The sequence below is a fragment of the Leptonychotes weddellii genome, chromosome 11, assembly GCF_054177405.1.
Source record: "Leptonychotes weddellii isolate Sample4059 chromosome 11, ASM5417740v2, whole genome shotgun sequence".
Taxonomy (NCBI): domain Eukaryota; kingdom Metazoa; phylum Chordata; class Mammalia; order Carnivora; family Phocidae; genus Leptonychotes; species Leptonychotes weddellii.
This window is the reverse complement of record NC_138379.1, coordinates 20,714,697-20,735,674: the sequence shown is the minus strand read 5'-3', so window position 1 is coordinate 20,735,674 and position 20,978 is coordinate 20,714,697. Positions and strand designations below refer to the sequence as shown.

General features: G+C 49.2%; 1 protein-coding gene across 8 annotated transcripts in view; it reads left to right on the top strand.

Annotated features, from left to right (window-relative positions):
• The window catches only part of PRR5L (proline rich 5 like), a 71,957-nt gene that overhangs the window by 21,182 nt on the left and 29,797 nt on the right, over positions 1–20,978 (top strand). For 7 of the 8 annotated variants that reach the window (XM_081798313.1, XM_081798315.1, XM_081798320.1 and 4 more), the window contains exons 3-4: positions 41–121; positions 13,504–13,552. In XM_081798313.1, coding sequence (XP_081654439.1) covers positions 41–121; positions 13,504–13,552 — 130 coding nt within the window. The remainder of the gene's footprint in view (positions 1–40; positions 122–13,503; positions 13,553–20,978) is intronic. The other variant, XM_081798319.1, reaches the window with a different exon arrangement.

Here is a 20,978-nt window from a genome sequence, read left to right as displayed (position 1 = left end):
CAGATCCTCTAACGAGGGCCCGTTTCTGTTTCCCCTGTAGTGTCCAGACTGCCGTGATCAATGTCTTCAAAGGGGGCGGCTTGCAAAGCAATGAGCTCTATGCACTGAATGAAAACATCAGGTATGTAGATGGCTCGGTTAAGGACCATTTCCCACCGTGGGTCTGAGCTGGGGCAGTGGGGGCCACCCCATTGGAAGCCTTAGCTTAAAGTTTTTGTCTGCTTGGTTCTTGTTGTTTCTGCAGAAACAACTTGTTGTTTCTGTTTACTGGCTCATATGGCTACTAAGTTCTGAAACCCTTATCTATCTAGACTTCCGGTCCACAAAGGGTTCATACATTTATTCCTGTGTATAGTGTCTGTAGGGGGGGCCTTTGTGTGGGGGGGGTTGACATAGGGCAGATGTCACATACTCTGTAAATATGGATTGTGCCCTGCTTAACCATTAGGTGCCACATTCGGCAAGATGGCCTCGTGGTTAGAACCAGACTGCTTGGGATTCTGCTGCCCTTGTTGCTTTTACCGACTTAAGTGACTTATTAACTTCTTTGTGCCCCAGTTTCCTCTTACATGAAACACGGATGCCTACTTCCACAGGATCCTTGTGAAGATTTAAGTTGGGTTATTGTATAAATGACCTGTTAGGACAGGGTCAGAGCTCACTTGGTACTGGGGGCTCTTATGACTGTACGTGTTGTCGCTGTCATTACGGTTTGGTGATACAACCCTCAATAAGATGTGGTCCTTGAGGGGTTTCTTGTCTTCCAGAATCTTCCCAGTTGTGTCAGCTTTTCATAGATTTATTCACTCCTTCAACAAATATTTGAGTGCCTCCTTACTGGCCAGGCACTGGAGAGGCAACACTGAGCAAAGACCGAGGTGGACCCTGCTGTCCTGGGATTTATATTAAGTCAGGGAGATCCTCATTGGTCAACTAACCATACCTGTAAAACGTAGAAGTGTGGCTTCGACAGCTGCTGTGAGGAAAGCACGTCTGTATGACTTGATCTTGCCGAGGCCACGAGTGATGTCCTACTCGTGCTCTCTTCTGGAGGACCAGTGGGAATTCACCAAGTGAAACTGCAGGTGCAAAGGTCCTGTGGTGGCATTGAGCAAGAATCCAAGAAAAGACCCATGAGCAGAGAATACCAGAAGTTGGGGGATGGGTGGTATGGTCGGATTTGTGTTTTGGACAGAGAGGCAGGCACAGCCCAGAGCGCCAGGATCTCCTGGGGACGGGAGGTTGTGCATCAGGCCTTTTAATGCCCTGATGTTCTTTCCTGTCTGGTGTGTTAAGTGCAGAACATCAAGGCTAAAGACCCAACCCTGGAATGGGCAGAACAGTAAACAAAGCCCTTATTTGGGTCCTGTTTACATTTAGTGAGGACCTGTGTTAAGGGTCAGTGAGGTGTTTTAAGAGCTCTGCTTTCATTAAAACCGTTAGGGCTCAGAAGTAAACTGAGGTGTGTTGAATTTCTACCCAGGAGCTTGAATTTCACATAGTAATTACACAAGTATGGGAAGAGACAATAGAGCTTGTCTAGCCCAAGGCCTCCTTTTACAGAGAAGGCAGCTGAGACCCCATGAAGTCAAGTGACAGGGACAGAGCTGGGTCAGCCAAACCCTGGGTTGCAAGAATTCTATTTTACTCCAAGAACTAAGATCCTGGCCTCTTTGGGAGGGTTCTTTAGCTCACAGTGGAAGTATAAATAAATAAAACAGTGACTCAGGAACGTGCTCATTGTTCCTCACTTTGGGAGACTGATCCTGAAATTGTACTTAAAATCTTTGTGGGCAGCTAGGAAAAGTACTGGGCCCGGCAGATTCCACCAGCCCTTTTATCCCCAGGGGGTTGCTAACTCAGAAGCCTTCAGGTTTCCAGCACGTCTTCTGAAGGCGGGAGGCTGGCCTGGATGCAGGGAGGTGAGAGTTCACCCTCTGTTGAAAGGGGATTGCGGATCGCCCTGGCAGGACGCGGGGCCAGTGACATGTCAACTTCTTTCTCAACCGGAAATTAAGACTTTTATGTGAAATTTCCTGGCTTTTAAACGTTGATAAATAATCTGAATTTCCCCCAAACATTAGTACAGGTCAAATAAAACACATTTGTGGGCTGAATGGGACCGGGAGGCCATCCATTGACAAGAGGAGCCCCAGCGTGCGTGAAGGCGTTGCTGGTGGGGGTGGGGGGCTGTCCTAGCACTAAGGCCGCATGAGTGGGGGAAGGGAGCTAGTCTGGAAAAGCTTGGAGCACCTCTCAGCCCGCCCGACCCTCCTCACAGCCCCGTGAGGCGACCACTGTTTCGTGGTTTATCCATAAACTTGTGGATAAGAATAATAAACTCTCGTCCAAGGTCACCCAGCTCTAGAAAGGGTGGAGTCAGGATTTGAACCCCTGTCTCAGACACCTGTGTTCGTTTGCTCAGGCTGCCATAACCAATGCCACAGGCTGGGGGGCCTTCTACAGTAAATATTTACTTCTCACCGTTCTGGAAGCTGGGAATTCTGAGGTCAAGGGGCCAGCACATTCGGTTCCTGGTGAGAGCTCGGTTCCTGGCTGCCCACTCGCTGTGTCCTCACAGGGCCTCTCCTTTGTGTTCAGCAGGCTCTCCGGTTTCTTCTAAGGTCACTAATCCCATCTCGAGGGCCCCACCCTCATGACCTCATCGAAACCTAATGACCTCCCGAAGGCTCCATCTCCAAATAACCAGCACCCGGGGAGGGGAGGGCTTCAACATAGGAGTTTGACAGGGACACAGTTCAGTCCAGAGCAACACCTGTGTTCTTTGCAACATATTGTAGAGTCAGGGGTTTCGGACTGGAAGAAAGGTTAAACAGATGTTCTTGGCCTTCTGCTTTCCTTTCATGAGGCCTTTGGGACCCCATCTTCCATCATGTGCTGAGATTCTTAACACCCCTCTGAGAAGCATGACATCCCCCCCAACACTCCCTTCCAGTGTTGGGTCTAAGGGGTGGGGGGGGTGCGGCTGGCTGTTTCTTCCTATGTTTTGAGCAATTTTCAGGCTGGTGAGAGATACGTGTGGGGTTTGACACTGATTGCCCGGATGTGGCTCAAGTCCAGGAGATGTCAAAGCTGTCAAAAACCAGAGTTGCAGCTACCGATGTTCTGGACCTTCTCTCCTCTGGCCTTCTCCAGGAGAGTGGTTAGAATGGAGATGGGTTTTCACATCACAGACACTCAGAGTCTGACTGAGAACGTGCAAGGCATGCCAGGCATAGTGTGACCCAGTCCCAAGTGGAGTCAGGTGAGCCAGCCTGCACGCATGCCCACATCTGCAGGTGCCTGCATGGGAATGAACACAACTGTCCCTCATTTCAGCAATGAAAACGCCAGAACAGGCCTGCCCCTCTCTGGTTCACCTTCGTGGAGACATTTGGGTTTTGATTTTCCTTTTTCTTTTCTCTTTTGGAAGCAGGTCCATAAACCCGACAGGGTTGAAGCATGCCTAGTACGGAGGGTGTGTGTATGAGGGGGCGGGGGCAGAAGGGCAATAGGAATGTAGGGAAGAGAATGTGGAAGGAGAGAGGACCAGTGATTCTCAAGCCCACTTTGGCAGTCAGTTGTGATAGGTCTTTGTGCCAGAAGATCTGTGCCAGGTCCAGTAGAATTTTTTAACTTGTTAGGAGAGTCGTGTCCAGAGTCAGAGAGACTGGGAATCAAGACTAGACTAGCTGTGTGACCTTGGGCAAATAAGTTACTTTGTTTTTCTCAGTCTCTGTTTTTCCTTCTATAAAATGGGGATAATAATAGCACCAACCTCACGGTGGTTGGGAGGACTAGATAAGGCTAAACACGCCATGAGTACAGGGTCTAATGCGTAATAAATGTTAGCCATTATTACTCCTATCCTTGTGAAATGTTAGTGATAATAAAGTGATAAAGGATGGACCAGGTATGAGAGCGCAGGGCAGTGTGGTGACTCACCACACGGACGGTATTGTGTAAAGATTCTTCTAGCAGTTTGGATGCGGTGACCTCACTTCGAAATAGAGAGGTCCAGGACGGGCTCCTCCAAGAATGTGCTGGACTTGAAGTTTGGGTGAGGCTGAGTTCTCACAAGGGGCCAGCTGTTTGTCCTTTCCACAGAGAAAAGAACGAGAGGAAATGACTCTCTCAGTTCTCCATTCTACTCAAGCCAAACGGTAATAAACTTTGATGGATTGTCCAAATCCAGAATCAAAGCTGAAATCAGTGTCCCCGGGTCACCCTGGCCAGCCCTGGCCTTCTTTCTAACGGTGGGGTTCGTACGTGCCTGGGAAGCATGAGTTCATTTAAACGTGGGTGGATGCAAAGGGTGACCGGGAAGATAGAGGTTTTATGTAACTAGGTTTTATAATGCAGTCATTACGAACACCTGGTCTTTCGGTCATCAAAAGTGAGTTCCAGTTTAAATTTTAGCAGGTAGACTTTGGAGTAGCCATGAGGAAGAATCTTGGTAACAATGGGCAAGTTCTAAAACACGTTGTTATTAGATCAAGGGAAGGATGTGGAGACCTCTTAACAAATTCGTCAGGAGTGTCACACCTCAATAAAGCAGCACATTTTCCCCAAACAAGTCAGGGCATATGGTCAGTCAGCATGAAGACCATAGATCAGAATTGCCTTAGAAAGCAGGACTTGCATGTTGTCATATCCCAAAAGGCAAGAAGATGACCCTTTAGAGTAGACCTATTCTAGTGAGATCCCGGGTCCTCACAGTCTACGACTCTGCCTGCCCTAAAATTCCATCTGCCCTGACTGGAGCTGGTCCTGGATGTCCTCTTGGTTTAAATTCTCCGTGGGACATTGATGTGGTTTGTAATACCGTCCCCGGCCTCATTGCTGATGGGGCTGCAGTTTGGTAGTGGGGACGCCTCTGGGTCTGAGGTTTGGGTTTCGTGAGCTCTCCCGGGAACAAGAGTGGCCAAACTCCCTGACACACCAGAGCACGTTCTTCCTGAACATTCTTGTCAGCCAACGACTCTACCGATGGTGTGTGACCACAAAGGGTTAGCAGAGTGTGAGAAACCTATGATTTTCATCGACTGGTTCTTATAAGAACCCATGCAGGTGCTTTCACTTTTTGCTTGGTGGGGGGTGGTGTGGAGGGAGAAGTCAGAGGTCACTGGTTCTTTTATTCCTGTCATCACTGGATGTTCGTGGATGCTGGGCCAGATGCTGGGCCAGGTTTGGGGGAGGCTGTTGAAGTAGGTGGTTCTAGCTCTTGGGGAGCTGCCTGCAGAGTGAGAGCGGGGCCCTGCACAGGCGGTGATGGTTCCGTGTTCTTAAGTGGGGTGCTAGCAGAATCCAGAGTGCCAGGGAGTGCAGAGGATGGGCTCATAATTATTTGGGGGAAGGTGAAATCTGGAGTTGAAATCTGGAGGATGAGCAGGTAAGGGTCAGGCGGAAAGGGCAACTGAGGATATAACCTCCTTGTTAATATTGTCTCCATGCCCCCACCACCCCTGCTCCTCCCCAGGATTTTTTTTCCTCTGCAGAGATGAATGCTCAGAGGCGAGGTTTCCGGAAGCCAGAGATGAGTTATCTGCAGCAGGCCTGAGGCAGGAAACTCACTTCTTCCTTCTCTCTCCAACCACCCTGTTTCTCTTCTTGTTGGGAGGGTGGTGTGGAGGAAACCCCAGAGATTTTCAAGGAAAGAGGAGGTTCCAAGAACTGTGCTTGATCTTTGACGGGTCTGAGTGGAAACGCCCTCCTTCTGAGTCATTTGGGCTGCCTGAGCCCCCTCACCCCTGAAGGGAAATGCACCTCAGGTTTTCCCATCTCCGTGAGGGAGTCTGCTGACGGTCGTGGGACCCGCAGCTGCCGGGGGGGCGGGGAGAGCTGGGAAGGAGCAGAGTCTGGATGAGGCCCACAGGCTGGCAGAGTCTGAGGCGAGGCTCCCCGAGGTGATGCTGATAGCAGACATTTGTGTAGTGTTTAGCATGTGCCAGGCTCGATTCTGTGTGCTTTAAATATGTCCGTTCTTCTAAAACTCAGCACAGCTCTGTGAGGCAGGTACTGTATCCCAGTCTTACAGAGACGCAGCGAGCTGGGACACCTTGCCCAGAGTTGCATAGCCGGTCTGTAGCCACGCTGGGATTTGAACCCGAGCCCCCCGTGTTCTTAAACACCTAGTAAGCAGGCCGCAAGAGGCACGCAGAGCCTGCCCTGTCCAGACCAAGGCCTGACGTCCCCGGGGAAAGATTCTTTACCAGATCCTGAGGTAGGCCGGACATTGTCTTCTGAGGACCCTGCTTTGGGAGGGCTTCAGGTGGAGTCTCTTTTCGGCTCCGGTGGCTCTGCCCAAGTATATGTGTTGTCCCTGTGTCTGCTCTGGTTGACTTTGGGGGCGGGAAGAGTGGTGAGAGGGAAGTGACAAATCGGAAACCTCTGGGGCTGACCCATGTGGTGGTGGTTGGCCCATATGGTGTTTAGAAATGTGGGTATCTCCCCTAAAAATCCAGGCCTCTCTGGAAAGTTCACATCAGGTAACACTGGACGTGTAGTCTGGCCTGGGACTGGTCAGGGGGAGCCAAGGCCTGGCTGCTGGCTTTCGAGGAGCATGCTGCAGCCCCCACTGTTCATGTCTGCCTGCGTCCCTCACCCACCTTACCCACCTGCCCCTGTGAGCATGCGGGGTACCATGGGCTGACTTTGAGGTCGGCCTCATTTGGGGTGAGGATCTACCTATATGGCCCCGGGCAAGGCTCTGAGCATCAGTCTCCCCATCTGCAAGATGAGGATAAATTCCTACCACAGAGGCACTGGAGGATTAGCAATGCTGCGTGCCAACTGCCTAGCATCGTGCATGTGACATGATTAGCCAGCTCAGTCCATAGAGTGTGCAACTCTTGATCTTGGGGTTGTAAGTTCAAGCCCCACCTTGGGTGTAGAGATTACACAAAAATAAAATCTTAAAAAATAAAGAAAAAAAAGGAAGGCCAATGGAAGCTCTTTGTTGGTGGTCTCCCATCTTTTTTTACTGTCCCCACTGCCACCCATTAGGGTGCAGGAAAGCAAGAGGTATGGGAGTCTTCACATTTTACCTGAGACATGGACACCCCCTCCAGTGGGCCCCAGTAAAATGGACCCAAGGAGGAAAGGGGCATTTGCATGTCAGTGCACAAAGAGGCCACCTCCTTAAAATATGTCCTGTTGCAGAACTGAGGGAGGTGATCTTCGGGGGAGTTAGCAGTCAGGTTGGGGGTACTGAGCAGCTACAGTATCAGGAACAGGGCCTGGATCATGAGGAGGTTGGGTTGGATCCTGCTAAGGAGCCAGGTTGGAGGGCCTGAGTACTTGGGGCAGCCCCTAGTAGCCAGATGACACGGAAATACTGAACAGCTCATCTGGCCGTCCTGACAGATGCTGGGGAGCCATGAGCCCCGTGACTCCTGTCTCCAAACTGCTGCCTCCTCCCCTGGGGTTTTGCTGCTCTGGGTCTTTCCCCGTGTGCCAGGGACATGGTGGCCCGTACCCGAGGTGGTTTCTGTCCTCTGGGCCGCTCCTGCGCCACCTGCCCCCCTGGGGTCCTCGTGCCTCTCCACCAGCCAGGATCCGGCTCTGGCCCAGCCTTGTTTACCCTTCAAGCCCACAGAAGTGGGAAGTTGAGTTGACAAGCCAGTGAGGGGCGAGTTGGTGGGTCTGTGTAATAACAGGAAATCGTGTCATCTGGGGTGGTGTCTAGCCCAGTCGGCCTTAGGTGGGGAGAAGGGGGTGACATAATACAGGCCAGTGAGTGGTTCCCCATTTTTTCCCTCTTGTGGCCTTTCTGGCTTCTGACTGAACTTCGTGCCCCGTTTCCCTTTTGGGTTGGACCCACGTGAGCGTTCCTTTGCCATTACTCCCAGGTCCCCACTTCCTTTTTCCAGCTCCGTGGCTGCTGCTGGTGGTGGTTAGCAGCAGGATTCTGTGTGCCTGGAAGCCACATAGGTGACACAGGCGAAGCTGGAGCCCCGTGAGCTGGGACGTCACTTCCATCTTAGTCAAGCCACCTTTTCCCCCCAAGTTTGGCCCCACCATCCTACCTTTGTTACCCTTTGTTCATTCAGTGAGGTCTGGCCCTAGTGTCCGGCCCCCTTCGTGAGTTTCACCTGGGTCCCTCATGCCAGGCTTGGGAATGGGCTGGTCCAGCTGTACTTTTAAGATGCTGAGAAGCTGTTGGATCAAGTTCTTGGGAGTGTGGGTGTCAGGGTCTGCAACCCTGGGCAGCATGCACCTGCCCAGCCTTATGCACGCCAGGCCTGTTCTGGGAACTAACTGGTCCAGGATGAACTCTTTAACCCTTGCGGTAATCTGCAGAGCGGTATCCTTGTTACCCCTGAGCTCTGGCTGGAGAACAGGTACAAGGGACTGACCAGTGACGTTGACTTGCAAAGGTGATCGCTGACAACAGGCTTTGGTCCAGGTCCTCACACTCCATGAGGCCTCTCTCATCTCTGTCCTGTGCTTGCTGCACACCCTCCGTACTGACCTCTGAGGGTTGTTTTCCTTGTGTTTAAAAAGCGGAGGTGTTACTACGACCTTATGGCTTTGTTTTTGGCTTAAAAGAGGAAAAAGGTGTTGTGTATGTTGTGGACTGCAGTGCCTGGCACCTAGTAAGTGCTTAGTAAACTTCAGTCGCGGGGCGGGGATCATCCAGCTCCATCCTAGGAGCAATCTATTTCTTATTCCTTATTTTTATTTATTTGTTCCAGTAAGGAATTACATTCCTGTTTTCAGGGAAAACACCCTAGGAGAGGGTGGAGAAAGTGGAAGGGGGCTGCCAGGTTCTCAGCCCCTGTGCCTTAGCCAGAACACGCATCCTAGGGATCGGCAATGAGAGTTTTCATCTCTTGCATCTAGGGAACCACAAACCATAGGCTCGTTAATTCTGTTGTCGTTCCTCCTGCTTTGCTCTCCTTTCTTGTGCTTTGCAAACTAAACTGGCAAAGCTAGTGAGGAAGGTTAGAGGGTGAGTTGACCTCTGAATTTAGGTCTGTGCCCCTCTAACCCCTTGACACTTGTACTCTCTGTTTTTGGGGAAGATGGCGCTCCTGTGCCTGCCGAGACCGTGGCCCCGGTGGGAAGAAATCTCTGTCCAGGCTCCGTTCATCCCTTCTCCTAGCAGCTAGCACCATGTCTGACACAGAGCCAGGTGTTCAGAAAATGGCTGTGATTTGGCGAATGAATTTGTGGATCTCTGTTCTCTCTCTGGAGAGAAGCTCCTGCCGAGACCCCCCTGGAGATGGTGTATCAAGACAGAGGGGTGGAAAATCCCTCTTTCTCTCAGTTCTGCTAAGATCATGTTTTTCAGAAGTACTCTTTCCTTGTAAACCAAGTGCAAACAGAATAAATGCCGAGTATAGAAACCGGTTGGAGATTTTGCAGTATGACTTAGCGGCAATCTGCTCTCCGATGGCGGGGCCAGCTCTGGCCTCCTCCCCACTTTTCTCTCTGGGTTGAATTCTCAGGCTGCCAGGCTGAGTTTGGGTTTGGGTTGGCAGGTTCTCCGGCCTTGTGGGATTCTCCGATCCCTGGGAGCACCTGCTTCCTGACATTGCAACCTTGATGGGAACTCCCTCCCAGAATTTCTTCTAGGCTGCAAGCCATTTGGTAGTAACCCTGGTGGTGATTTTTGTTAATTAAATTAAAAAACATTTTTTTAATGTTTTTTTCATAGGATTCACAGGGTACAAAAATTTTAAATATATAATGAGTTATACCATAAAGAATCTCCGTCTCTTGTACCCCAGAAACCCAGTTCTCATTCAACACCCCCCCAAAGAGAATTATTATAACAGCAGTTTATCGGACATTCTTCCAGACCTTCTTTATGCATATGGAAGGAACATATATATGGAAAAGCAGCCGGGGACACTCAGCAATTTGTAGGAGGTCCACAGACTGGGTGGGGTCTGTATCTCCTTGTAACTTCAGGGAATAAAGTTTGCTAAAGTGTTTTGTTGCCCTACTTAATTTCCAGCAACAGCTTCAATTTTCTCCAGCTCCTTACTTGGGGAGATGGATAGGAGGGGACAAAGCCCAGTGCATTTATATGTAATTTTTAAAATGCATTCGTGCTTCGCCTGCTTGAAAATCAAGGCGCTATCTATTTCAGTTCAAAGGGCCTGTTGGAAACCAAATCACATCGCTGTTCCAGAGCAGTTAAGTTCAAAGAACAGATGTGACAACTGAGTTAATTGGTATTCTGTAAATAAAAATACATATTCTTATTTTTCTCTTATCTTTTCACAAGGTAGCGTATTATACACGCTGTTCAGCATCTTGCATTATTTAAGACTTAATATAACCTAGATCTTTATGTACCATTAGAATTCTTCTCTCTCTTTTTTAACAATTGCATAAAATTCCATTGTAAGAATGATACAATTTTTTGCAAGTACTTTATTGGTGCCCATTTGTGTTGATTCCTTTATTTTGCTGCTGCAGAAACTCCGTACATATACGCAGTGACCTTGTCTAACACAAAACATGGTCCGAGGTAGGACAAGTTTTGTAAGGGACAGAACCACTTAGTGATTGGCACCCCTCGCCCCCAGGACAACAGAACATTGACTTAACTGATCCAGTGGGGTCTATTCTGTTCGGCTAAGTCTATATAACAAGACCTAGTGGACAGGGTTTTGAACTCAGGATTGAGGAAAGGACACATGTCTGGTTCTCTTACCATACCCGGTCAGAAATAGTCCATTAATTAGGTTGAAAGTATAGAAGGCGGATCGTTGTGCAGATTCCTGTGTCTGGTTCCTCCTCAGTAAAGGACCGAGGATCCGAGTTCTCAGTGTGGTAGAAGCACATATATATGGAAAAGCAGCCGGGGACACTCAGCAATAGTAGGAGGTCCTCGCCTTGCGCTGCTCATTCTTCTCCATCACCATCTCACTGCTCCTGGTATGGCTGCTTCTAGCTTCAGTCCTAGAAGTTCCAGTCTTTCCGCTGTGCCTTTGTCTTGGCAGCCGTGTCAAGTTCCCTCCTTAGCCTCTGCTCCTTTATCAGCCGGTTTCTCCCGCAAGCTTTGTCTCCCTGTAATGCTCTGCAGAATTCTGGCCATGGCCACGGCTGGTGGCAGCCCTGGCAGGACCGGAAGGTGCTGTACCTTCCCCTCACTGTGAGCTGTAGCCTTTCTGCCTCCCCTGATGGGTCGGGGACCGTGCTTCTCGGATTCCTCGGTTGGGTAGCATGGTGATGCTCCCAAGTCCTGCCCTGAAAAGTCCCTGGGCAGTAATCACCTGTTAACCACGTCCAGCCTTGATTAACGATGCTCACATTTGCATGGATCCCTCCTCCACCGTGCTCCGGGAGGGTTTCCCATAGCAGTTGACCTTGAAGGACTACCCTTCCCACGGACCTCTTTCTCCTTGCACTTTACCCGAAGCATCTTCACGAGCACAGTTTCCCAGCATGGATTCCTCAGGGACACCAATTCCATAACCCATTCTTTGGTCTCAGAGCCGTGTCCGTCCCTCAGCATCATGAGTACCCAAGACGTGCTTGGGAAACTCTGTTTGGGGCAGCCCGTTGTTATTAGGACGTGTTTTTCCACCTTTTGAGGAAGCTTGGCTTCTTCGCCTGTGGTTCCGAGGCTTCCCAGTGGCCATGAAGACCTTGCTCGGGGGTGCCTCCCCTCTAGTAGTCAGAAACGGCCTCCCTGACTCTTCCTGTTTGAAAGCCTCCACCTGGGGCTGCCCACTAGGTTTCTGTTTCTGCCTGAGAGAAGGCTCTAGCCTCCCAGAGCGGTGATGAGCGCCCGGCCCATGGCCTGCTGACTGATGAAGGTTCCCCCGCCTCTTGTCAGACCTGCCCACATCTGGGAGAGCTGCTGGGTTGTGTTTGTGGGGTAACCTTCCAGGAGCCCGCCGTGATACTGGATTTCAAAATGCAGTATCCACCACACGCACATTGTCGGTCGTGGGAAAAAGAAGGTATTTTCCTAGCTCAGCACATGTTTGCAGCTTTCCAGGGGTCTTTCTGGTATGAGAATTTAGATTATGGAGGTCTCCCTCTTTTTCTTTTGCAGTCCTGTTGCGTCTGTGGTCTGCGCCTAATGATACCTCGCTGTAGCTTCCTGTTTCTCCTCCAGCGACATGTGGGGAACGCATTCTTGGCGGGGGGGAGTGGATAGCAGCAGCTGTTGTCAGAAGCCTGAGCACTTGCCCCTTCATGACCATGACTGGTGGGATGGGTCAGTGCACTCATTTGAAGTGGTGAAGAGTGTACCCCCCAGGGGACTCACCGGCTCTGGGGAGCTATAGCAGTGGGGCCAGTCCCATGATTTGTCACAGGGAGAAGGGGTCTGGTGCCAATACCTCTATGTTTAAAATTCGTTCGAGCTCTCAGGACTCTGAAATCGTCTTGCGAGTGTATTTATGAGCATGCTCTCCATCCGCAGCACCGAGACTCCTCTGTGTGTTCACTTCTGCATACCTGGTGCTGGCACAATGTCTGATACATGAAGGACAGCTCAAGAAATGTTTGTGGCTGGATGAGTAAAATCTCTTTTCCCAGTTGTTGCCCCCGTTGGAGGCTTCCTCAGTCGCTCGGGGATGAGCGGCAAGACCAGCCCAACCGTGGCACCAAGTTGAATGTCCTGGTGGATTTGGAGGAGAGACAGGGTGGGATTATGGGGAAAGATGTTGAATTTGCAGAAGGCTTGGGTTTGAATCTTAACTCTGCCACCGGCTTATTCCGAGGACCTCTCTGAGCCTCCGTTTCTTTTTTTTTAAAGATTTTATTTACTTATCTGAGAGAGAGAATGGGAGACAGAGAGCAGGAGAGGGAGGAGGGTCAGAGAGAGAAGCAGACTCCCTGCTGAGCAGGGAGCGCGATGCGGGACTCGATCCTGGGACTCCAGGATCATGACCTGAGCCGAAGGCAGTCGCTCAACCAACTGAGCCACCCAGGCGCCCCTAAGCCTCCGTTTCTTTATCTGCATGGGTGGGATAATGATTGCTCTCCTCTCGCACATATTTCACAATCTTGGGTTGAAGAATGTATGGCAAATGTGTTTTAAACCATAAAGTCTGCAGATGTGGAGGATTCCAAAATTTTAGTCTTTCTCCTCTTTGCTTTTCCCCCCCCCCCCTTCACATGAAGCCAGGTGCCTTGTCTTGCCTGTACCAACACTGTTGGACTCTCCTGTGCTTGGGGCATGATCTCAGGGTCGTGAGATCGAGCCCTGTGTTGGGCTCTGCGCTGGGTGTGGAGCCTGCTTAGGATTCTCTCTCTCCCTCTCTGTCTGTCCTCCCCCCTCCTCTCTCTCTCTCTAAAAAAAAAAAAGGAAGAATCTTCTGTGGCAGCCTGGATCCCCCTGTAGGATTTCCATTGCCTGAATTCCCTAATAACTCTTGTGCAGAGGCATTACTAAGCCTAGCACACTCCCTTCTTAGACCTCACCTTGGCCCCTGTACCACTGCGAGCACTCCGTCACTGTCACGTATCTATGAACTAGACACCAGGCACTGTACCATCGAGGGCTGCTTGACGGTGTTTCTCTCTCCCCAGGAGGCTGCTGAAGAGTGAGCTTGGATCCTTCATTACAGACTATTTCCAGGTAAGCTGCGTGGGTCTGAGTGTCTGTCATTATAGCGTACGTGGATGCATGTACCGTTCCTTCAACATCCAAAATTACGGACACCGAGTCCCTGATACAGGCAGGGCCAGTGTGGTCCCTCCTTTTATGGAGATGATGATCTTGGGCAGCAGCTCTCAGGCTTTTTTAGTCTCAGGACTCCTTTGTGCTCTTAAAAATGACCGCTTATTTGGGTTATCTCTGTCTGAATCACGATATTGGAAATGAAACCTGAGAAACTTTAAGATACTTAATTCATTTAAGTAATAAACCTATGACACATTAGCCTAAACAGCATTTTTATGAAAGATGGCTTTTTCAGAAAAAAACAGAAGAGTGGCATTGTTTTATGCTTGCAAATCTCTGCACCGTCTGGCTCCAGAGGAGGTAGCTGGATCCTCATATCTGTTTCCCATGCAGTCTGTTGCAGTATTGCACATCATGTAGTCGCTGGAAAATCGCACGGTACACCCATGGAGGACGCAAGGAAAAGGGCAAATTGTGGCTTCGGGTTACTGAGGAAATAGTTTTGACCATGTGGGCAAGGTCTAAGGATCTCTCGTGGGACCCCAAACCACACTTAGAGAATTGCTGCTTGAGTGACCTTCCGTCCCACCCCCATGGATGGCATCTAAATCACTGTAACTATAGGTACCCTTCAGCCAAGTTGTTTCTGGTCGCTAAGCCTCCCGGTCTGTCCTGTTAAAGACGATTGGATCAGGGGATCTGACATCCCTCCTGCCAAAACCCTATTTTTACGGGGCTATTGAATTCAAGGATCCAGTCTCACTTGGAAGATGGTCTCTACTCCACTGATACAGGTGGTTTTCCTGATTCTAACCACAGGCACATGGGGACAGGGGAGGGCATGGGGACGTGTTGTTTGACTGAGTAACTCACTGGGTGACACTTCGGTGAAGTCAGAGTTCCTGCTTTTCACTTATTAGTTGAGTGGTCTTGGGCAAGATGCCTTGTTTTCCCCATCTGTAAAATGGGAATAAAAATATGACCTACCTTAGAGGTCATTGTATGGTTTACATGAAATGACATTCGTAAAGTACTCGGCACATAGTGTGTGGGGAGGGAAGTGGGGGGACAGAGTGGGGGAGTGGTCAAGATCATGCCCCCTAAAGCCAGACTACCTGGGTTCAGTGCCCAGCATAGCCACGTACTAGCTGTGTGACCTTGAGCAACTTGCTTTACCTCTCTGTGTTTTAGTTTTCTGTTCTATAAAAACAAGGGTAAGAGGACCAAACCTTACAAGGTTGTTGTGAGGACCGACTAGATTATTATTTGTTAAGTGTCAGGAACAGTGACGAGCACAGAGGAAGACAGAGTAATGTGGTCATTAAATTTATATGTATGCATATTTGTTATTCTAAGGTGTCATCCATCCCTTTTAATGGGAAAGTAACATAAAAACAGAAAACATCTTGGTTTCAGGTTGGTGATGTTATTCCATATCCAAGGAGAATATACTTTTAAGACCATTTAGTGACGAGCACAGAGGAAGACAGAGTAATGTGGTCATTAAATTTATATGTATGCATATTTGTTATTCTAAGGTGTCATCCATCCCTTTTAATGGGAAAGTAACATAAAAACAGAAAACATCTTGGTTTCAGGTTGGTGATGTTATTCCATATCCAAGGAGAACATACTTTTAAGACCGTTTAAAGAGTTTTTAGGTCTTAAAAACAACACAGGCATTCTTTTTTTTTCTTACCAAGATTCAGGAAGCTTAAACTTTTATGTGCACTTTTATTTTTTTTAAGATTATTTATTTATTTATTTGACAGAGAGAGCACACAAGCAGGGAAAGCAGCAGGGGGAGGGAGAGGGAGAAGCAGGCTCCCTGCTGAGCAGGGAGCCTGATGCAGGGCTCAATCCCAGGACCCTGGGATCGCGACCTGAGCCGAAGGCAGACGCTTAACCTACTGAGCTACCCAGGCGCCCCTTATGTGCACTTTTAAAGAATGACAGATGTCAGTCCTTTAAAACACACACACACACGTGTGCATGCACATGCACGCACGCGCACGCACACACACGCACAGAACAGAAAATGGCCGCTATAAATCTGGACAAAGCAAGACTCAACGGAAGCCTGGAATTCAGTTGGCTCAGATGTCTCAGCTGCTCGAAAGAAGGCCCGGGTCCAGGGAGAGACAAACGTAAAGATTAAGAAAGAGGTAATTAGTTACAAATGTGAATCATCTCTGTTGCCCTTGACTCAAAGGTCAGTCTTGTCCTCAGCCTCTCCTCTTGCTGTCTGTAGGGATTGATTTTTAAATCCAACTCCAGAGAAGTGGTTTTTCAATCAGTCCTGGAGGAACCTGCCCAGCCGGCCGCCTTCCTCGTTGACATTTAAAATAGACAGCGTTTGGTGTGGTTTCAATCGGGTTTTAAATGTCAGTTGTCTTTTGGCATAGGGGGCTTACCCCTAGTATGGGTGGGGAAGGGCATTTGGGTGGGGACTTGTTTATCTGGGAAGCCCTGAGGTTTTTGGGGGCGGTTAATGCTGCTTACAAAGTATGCCAAACACTTAACTAATAACCACACGTCATTTTTTTTTCTATCGAGAGCTTAATCAGACAAACTGCTTGGTGAAGAGTGAGTCTGACAGTGTGGGGTAGGAACTGGTTTTCACAGTTTTGAATCTGGTTTTTCCTTAGTGTAGGGTGCTAGACGGGAGAGAGAGCTAGCCTGGACGCTGTCGAGCTGTCTGCTTAAATGTAGGTTTTAAGTCTCATGTAAGGAGCAGAGCCCTTTTTAAAAATGGTGTCTGGTTCCCCAGTCCCTGGAAGGTACCTGGCATAGAAGAGATACTCAGTAAAGTTTCTTGCAGGAGAGGGAGGTAGATGATTTTAGGTGGTAGAGGCAGGGGCGTTAAATAACATTCGCCTTCGTGGCTGGAAATTATTTCCCTTCTTTTTCCTTTAGCGCTGCTGATTGTGCCAGAGAGAGTCTTGGTTTGTGAGTCTTTGACACTTCTGTGGGACTTGGCGATCGTGTTTCAGGAAGACAGAGCAGGCCTCAAGTGTAGAGCCTTCAGCTAGGGACACTAATTAGGATTTCATAACCTTTTTTTTTTTTTGCTTTGAGTTGATGGTTGAGTTACATTCTATTTATGGCAACTGATGTTACTATAGTTTCATTTTTAGACATATGTATGTTTTAAAAGCGGATGGATTTAAGAAAAATAGTCTGCAAAGAGTAACAGTTTAGGCGGCCCTGGCTATGGCCAAATGCTGAAGGTGGTTCAACAGAGACTCGGGTTTGGAGAGCCCCGTGCTAGGCACCTCTTGGAAATGGGCTGGTCCCAAAGCCATGCCAAGTAGAACTCTCCATGAGGGAGGATGGAGGGGAGGAGGGGCATCCGGGAGGGAGGGTTCTAGAGGCCAGCCTTCACATTCCACTGGCAGATGGAAAGTCTGAATGGGCTCCAGGAAGAACATTCCTCCAGCAAGGAGGAGGGCAGAAGGTCTGGGGACAAATAAGGAACAGAACCCAGGGGTGGACAGGGAAGACCCCAACACCATGGATGTGGCTGTTGGTGAAGATGATGAATGGGCTCCTTGGGCACTGGGCTTCTCTATGTGGAGGAACAGATGGCCCCCTCCTGGGCATCTGCATTCAGCAGTGGACTCCCATCTCCTGGGACCCAGACCCCCAACCCAGACATCTCTACTTACAAAGCCTTCTTTGTGACGCCGCTTCTGAAAGTGAACATTCTCACTTTGTAGCTTTAAAGAAAGAGTCACAAAAGAATATTTTCAGCGAAGAATAATGAAAATGACCTGAGGTGAAGGCAGAGGGGAAGCAGGTGGAAAAACAGTGCTTATCTTGTGTCTACAGACACACAGGAGACAGGCCGTCTGAGCCACAGAAGCACAGATAGATTTCCAGAAGACACTGATCCCCCCAAAATCTGACATTTCCAGCATTTTCTTTTTCCCTCTGTTTTGCATTGCGCCTGGAAGGAGGGTTGGGGTTTCCCAGGGGAATTCTGTATCATAGAGACAGCTCTGTGGGATAATTCATTCCTTATAACTTTGGAAACCAATGAAATGCTATGCATTTTGGTATCACCTAATTAGTGGTTAACCACCTTGGTGGTGCGGGGCATGGGGATGCGAGGAGTTGCAGATAGCGTTTTCTGTGTTCCTGTATCTGCTGGTGTTGCCGTGGCTGCTGCAAGCTTTCCCCTAAGCCCAGAAAGTTAAATTCCTTTTGGTTTTGCTTGATACAGAAACTCTGGGGTGCCTGGGTGGCTCAGTCGTTAAGCGTCCGCCTTCAGCTCAGGTCATGGTCCCAAGCGAGCCCCGCATCGGGCTCCTGCTCCGCAGGAAGCCTGCTTCTCCCTCTCCCACTCCCCCTGCTTGTGTTCCTGCTATTGCTGACTCTGTCAAATAAATAAATAAATAAAATCTTAAAAAAAGAAAATGAAACTCTGTCTATCGTCAGTGGCTCTGAACGATATAGTACCTAGGAGAGGGGGAAATTTAGTCACCCTAATGCCTAAAGGTGATGGATGACCTGGTAGCGTTTGATACAAATACCTCCCCCCTACTACCCATATCTGTGAGTCCCAGGAGGCCAGTTTCCTCCTTAGCTCTTCATTATCAGGGAAAATTCATTGAGGGTTTATGGCAGAGCCGAAGGAGGAAACATCGAAGCATCGTGGCCACTGTGGAGTTGGAGATTGCAGACAGAACAGGGATGTAGATGCATCCATGCAGATGCATACCACACTGTGTCGTGTTAACTGAAAACCCGAATGGATGGTAAGGGCTTCCAAAGAGGCCCAGAATAAGTAGATTTTGTAGGGGGCAAAGATGGGACTGGTTAGAATCCACAGCTAGCTGGGTGGAGAGACGATAAAAAGTGGGGAAAATCACTTGTGTGTGATTTTTTTTTTTCTCCAAACCCAAATGGAATAGAGGAGAAAAGTTTCAGCTCCTCTTTGGTCAGCCTGGGAAGTCTTCTCCAACCGATGGGATTCCCCAAATGGAAAAAGATGATCAGGTGGACAGAGGGTAGCAAGGGATGGAGTGTTGAACAAGTGGGCTGAGCTCCAGTGAAAAGACAAGGAAGAGGGGAGGGGATGATGCCTTTAGGTGAGAACATTGTTACAGGTTGTGTTTCGGATTTGGCCAATACTTGGAAGAAAGGCATTGTGGAGTTCGTAAATATGTGGGGCAGGGGGTGCCTGGAAGCTTTCCTTGGCTGCTGTGAGGGGAGAAAATAGGGTGGTACCCTGTCTGGGGGCTTTGAGAAAGACCCCTGGATGTTTCAAGCTACTCTCGTGGGGGGCCGCCCGACAGACCGCCCTGTTATCTTTCAGCAGCTCTGCCATACTTCATCCCTTCGACAATTACCTGAATTCTCTGCAATTATTTGAATATTTTTATTGGACTTCTCTCAAATTTTATGAAGGTAAGTGGAAAGGATGGGTCTGGTGAAATTGATAACCGTAAGTCTTCATATAATTGAGATCAAGATGAAACTCAACGGGCACGCCGACATGGCAGGTCTTTAGCCTCACTGGCCTTAGGGTAGTGAACATTCAGTTGCGAAAGAAAGAACACGTAGGTGCAAAACGCTGGAAGTATATCATCCGCAGATGAGGTGTAATTAATTAGGGATTTTATAATCCCTCTTAGCTCTACGGGAGCAGAACTCCTCCTTATATCATGTAAGTGTCTCGTTCCACACGAGGACGTGTGTTCAGGAAACCATTATGTATGAAATTGGGTGATTTCCCATAGAGCCGGCAGGAGCCGGGCTCAAGGGCACTGATGGAGGAGGGGCGGCAGGTGTGTGTGGGGGGGAAAGGGGATGCTGGAAATGCACGCGGTGTTCAGATACGGGGACACGTGCAGAGGTTCAGTGGCCCACGAGGAATAACGACTGAGTTGGAAGGGCTGCGAAATACTTGTTAGGCGTGGAAAGCAACAGGGCAACTTTTTCTGAGGCTGGCGAAGATCTATAAGGAGGACCAAAGCGATGACCGTCACGACAGCTAACACTCTGTCGCATTTATGCACCAGGCACTGTCTTAAGCTGCTGGCTCTCAGGAGTGTGGTCCCCGGACCGGCATCTTCATCGCCATCTGCGAGCGTGTTGGAAAAGCAAATTTTCAGGCCCCGCCTCAGACTCAGAGAATCAGAAAGTGTCCGTGATTCTGACGCCCACGCAAGTCTGAGAAACGCACTAAGCCTTTTCCCCAGGCCACGTTACTTATTCCTCCTGACAGCTGATGAGGAAGATTTTGCTCTTACCGTTTTACGGATACTGCAACTGAAGTCCAGAGAAGGGAGGTTTCCCAAGATCGCACAGCTAGGAAAAGGGAGAGCAGGTATCAAACCTGGGCCACCTGGCCACAGGAGAAAAATCTGGGTTCTACTTTTAATGTTAAAGGATGCCCTTACGGCATCCTATGAAAAACCCCAGGGAAAAAAATTTCAGTGTTTTAAAATTTTATTTGTTTAGGTGTCCAGTGAAACAGACATGGACTGTTTTTAGGCTTCCTTGTTAAACAACTTTTTTTAAAAAAAAAGATTTTATTTATTTACTTGAGAGAGAGCGCGCACAAGCAGGGGGAGGGGCAGAGGGAGAAGCAGGCTCCCCGCTGAGCAGGGAGCCCGATGTGGGACTCGATCCCCAGACCCTGGGATCGTGACCTGAGCTGAAGGCAGACGCTCAACCGACTGAGCCACCCAGGTGCCTCTAAAACAACTTTGTTAAAAGCCCCAATTCACCCTCTTAATGACCACTGAAACGGTACTAAATGAAGAATTAGCATTTGTAACAAGTTTTAAATCTTCACACTCCATCTGGGGATTTCTGTCTGGTCTCATCGCCCCCCCCCCACACACACACCCCAGAACTGGTTTATTAGGAACTCTCTGGACTTGGGGGTGAGTCGTGTTTATGAGCCTTCTTGTTGCTTATCTAGAGGTATCCAGGTTCACAGGAAATGCAGACATCCTTAGAGACGACAACTGAACTTTCAAAGTCGCAGAGGGGAAAAAAGGAGGTGGCCCATCATTTCCATCACTGGCTGGGTGCCAACGCCAGGAACCTTTGTAGACCTTGGTATCACTGGAAACATGCCTGAAGTAGAATTGTTGGTTAACACAAGCTCTCAGGAGGCAGAGAGGGGCATGCTTCTAGACGCCTCTGGGGTCGGAAAGAATGTCGCGTTTGGGAATGGAATCCGCTTGCGAGCCAGGTGTTTGCCTTGCTAGACAGTGAGTAGATCGCAGAGAGGGAGGCCCTGAGAAAGTATTTTTGGAGAGGCAGAATTTGGGACACTGGTTGCAGGGTCGGGCAGCAGGAATGACCCAGCTGGCTGGAGGCTTTGTGGTGGAACTGAGTGACATCCCCCGAGATAGCTCCCAGT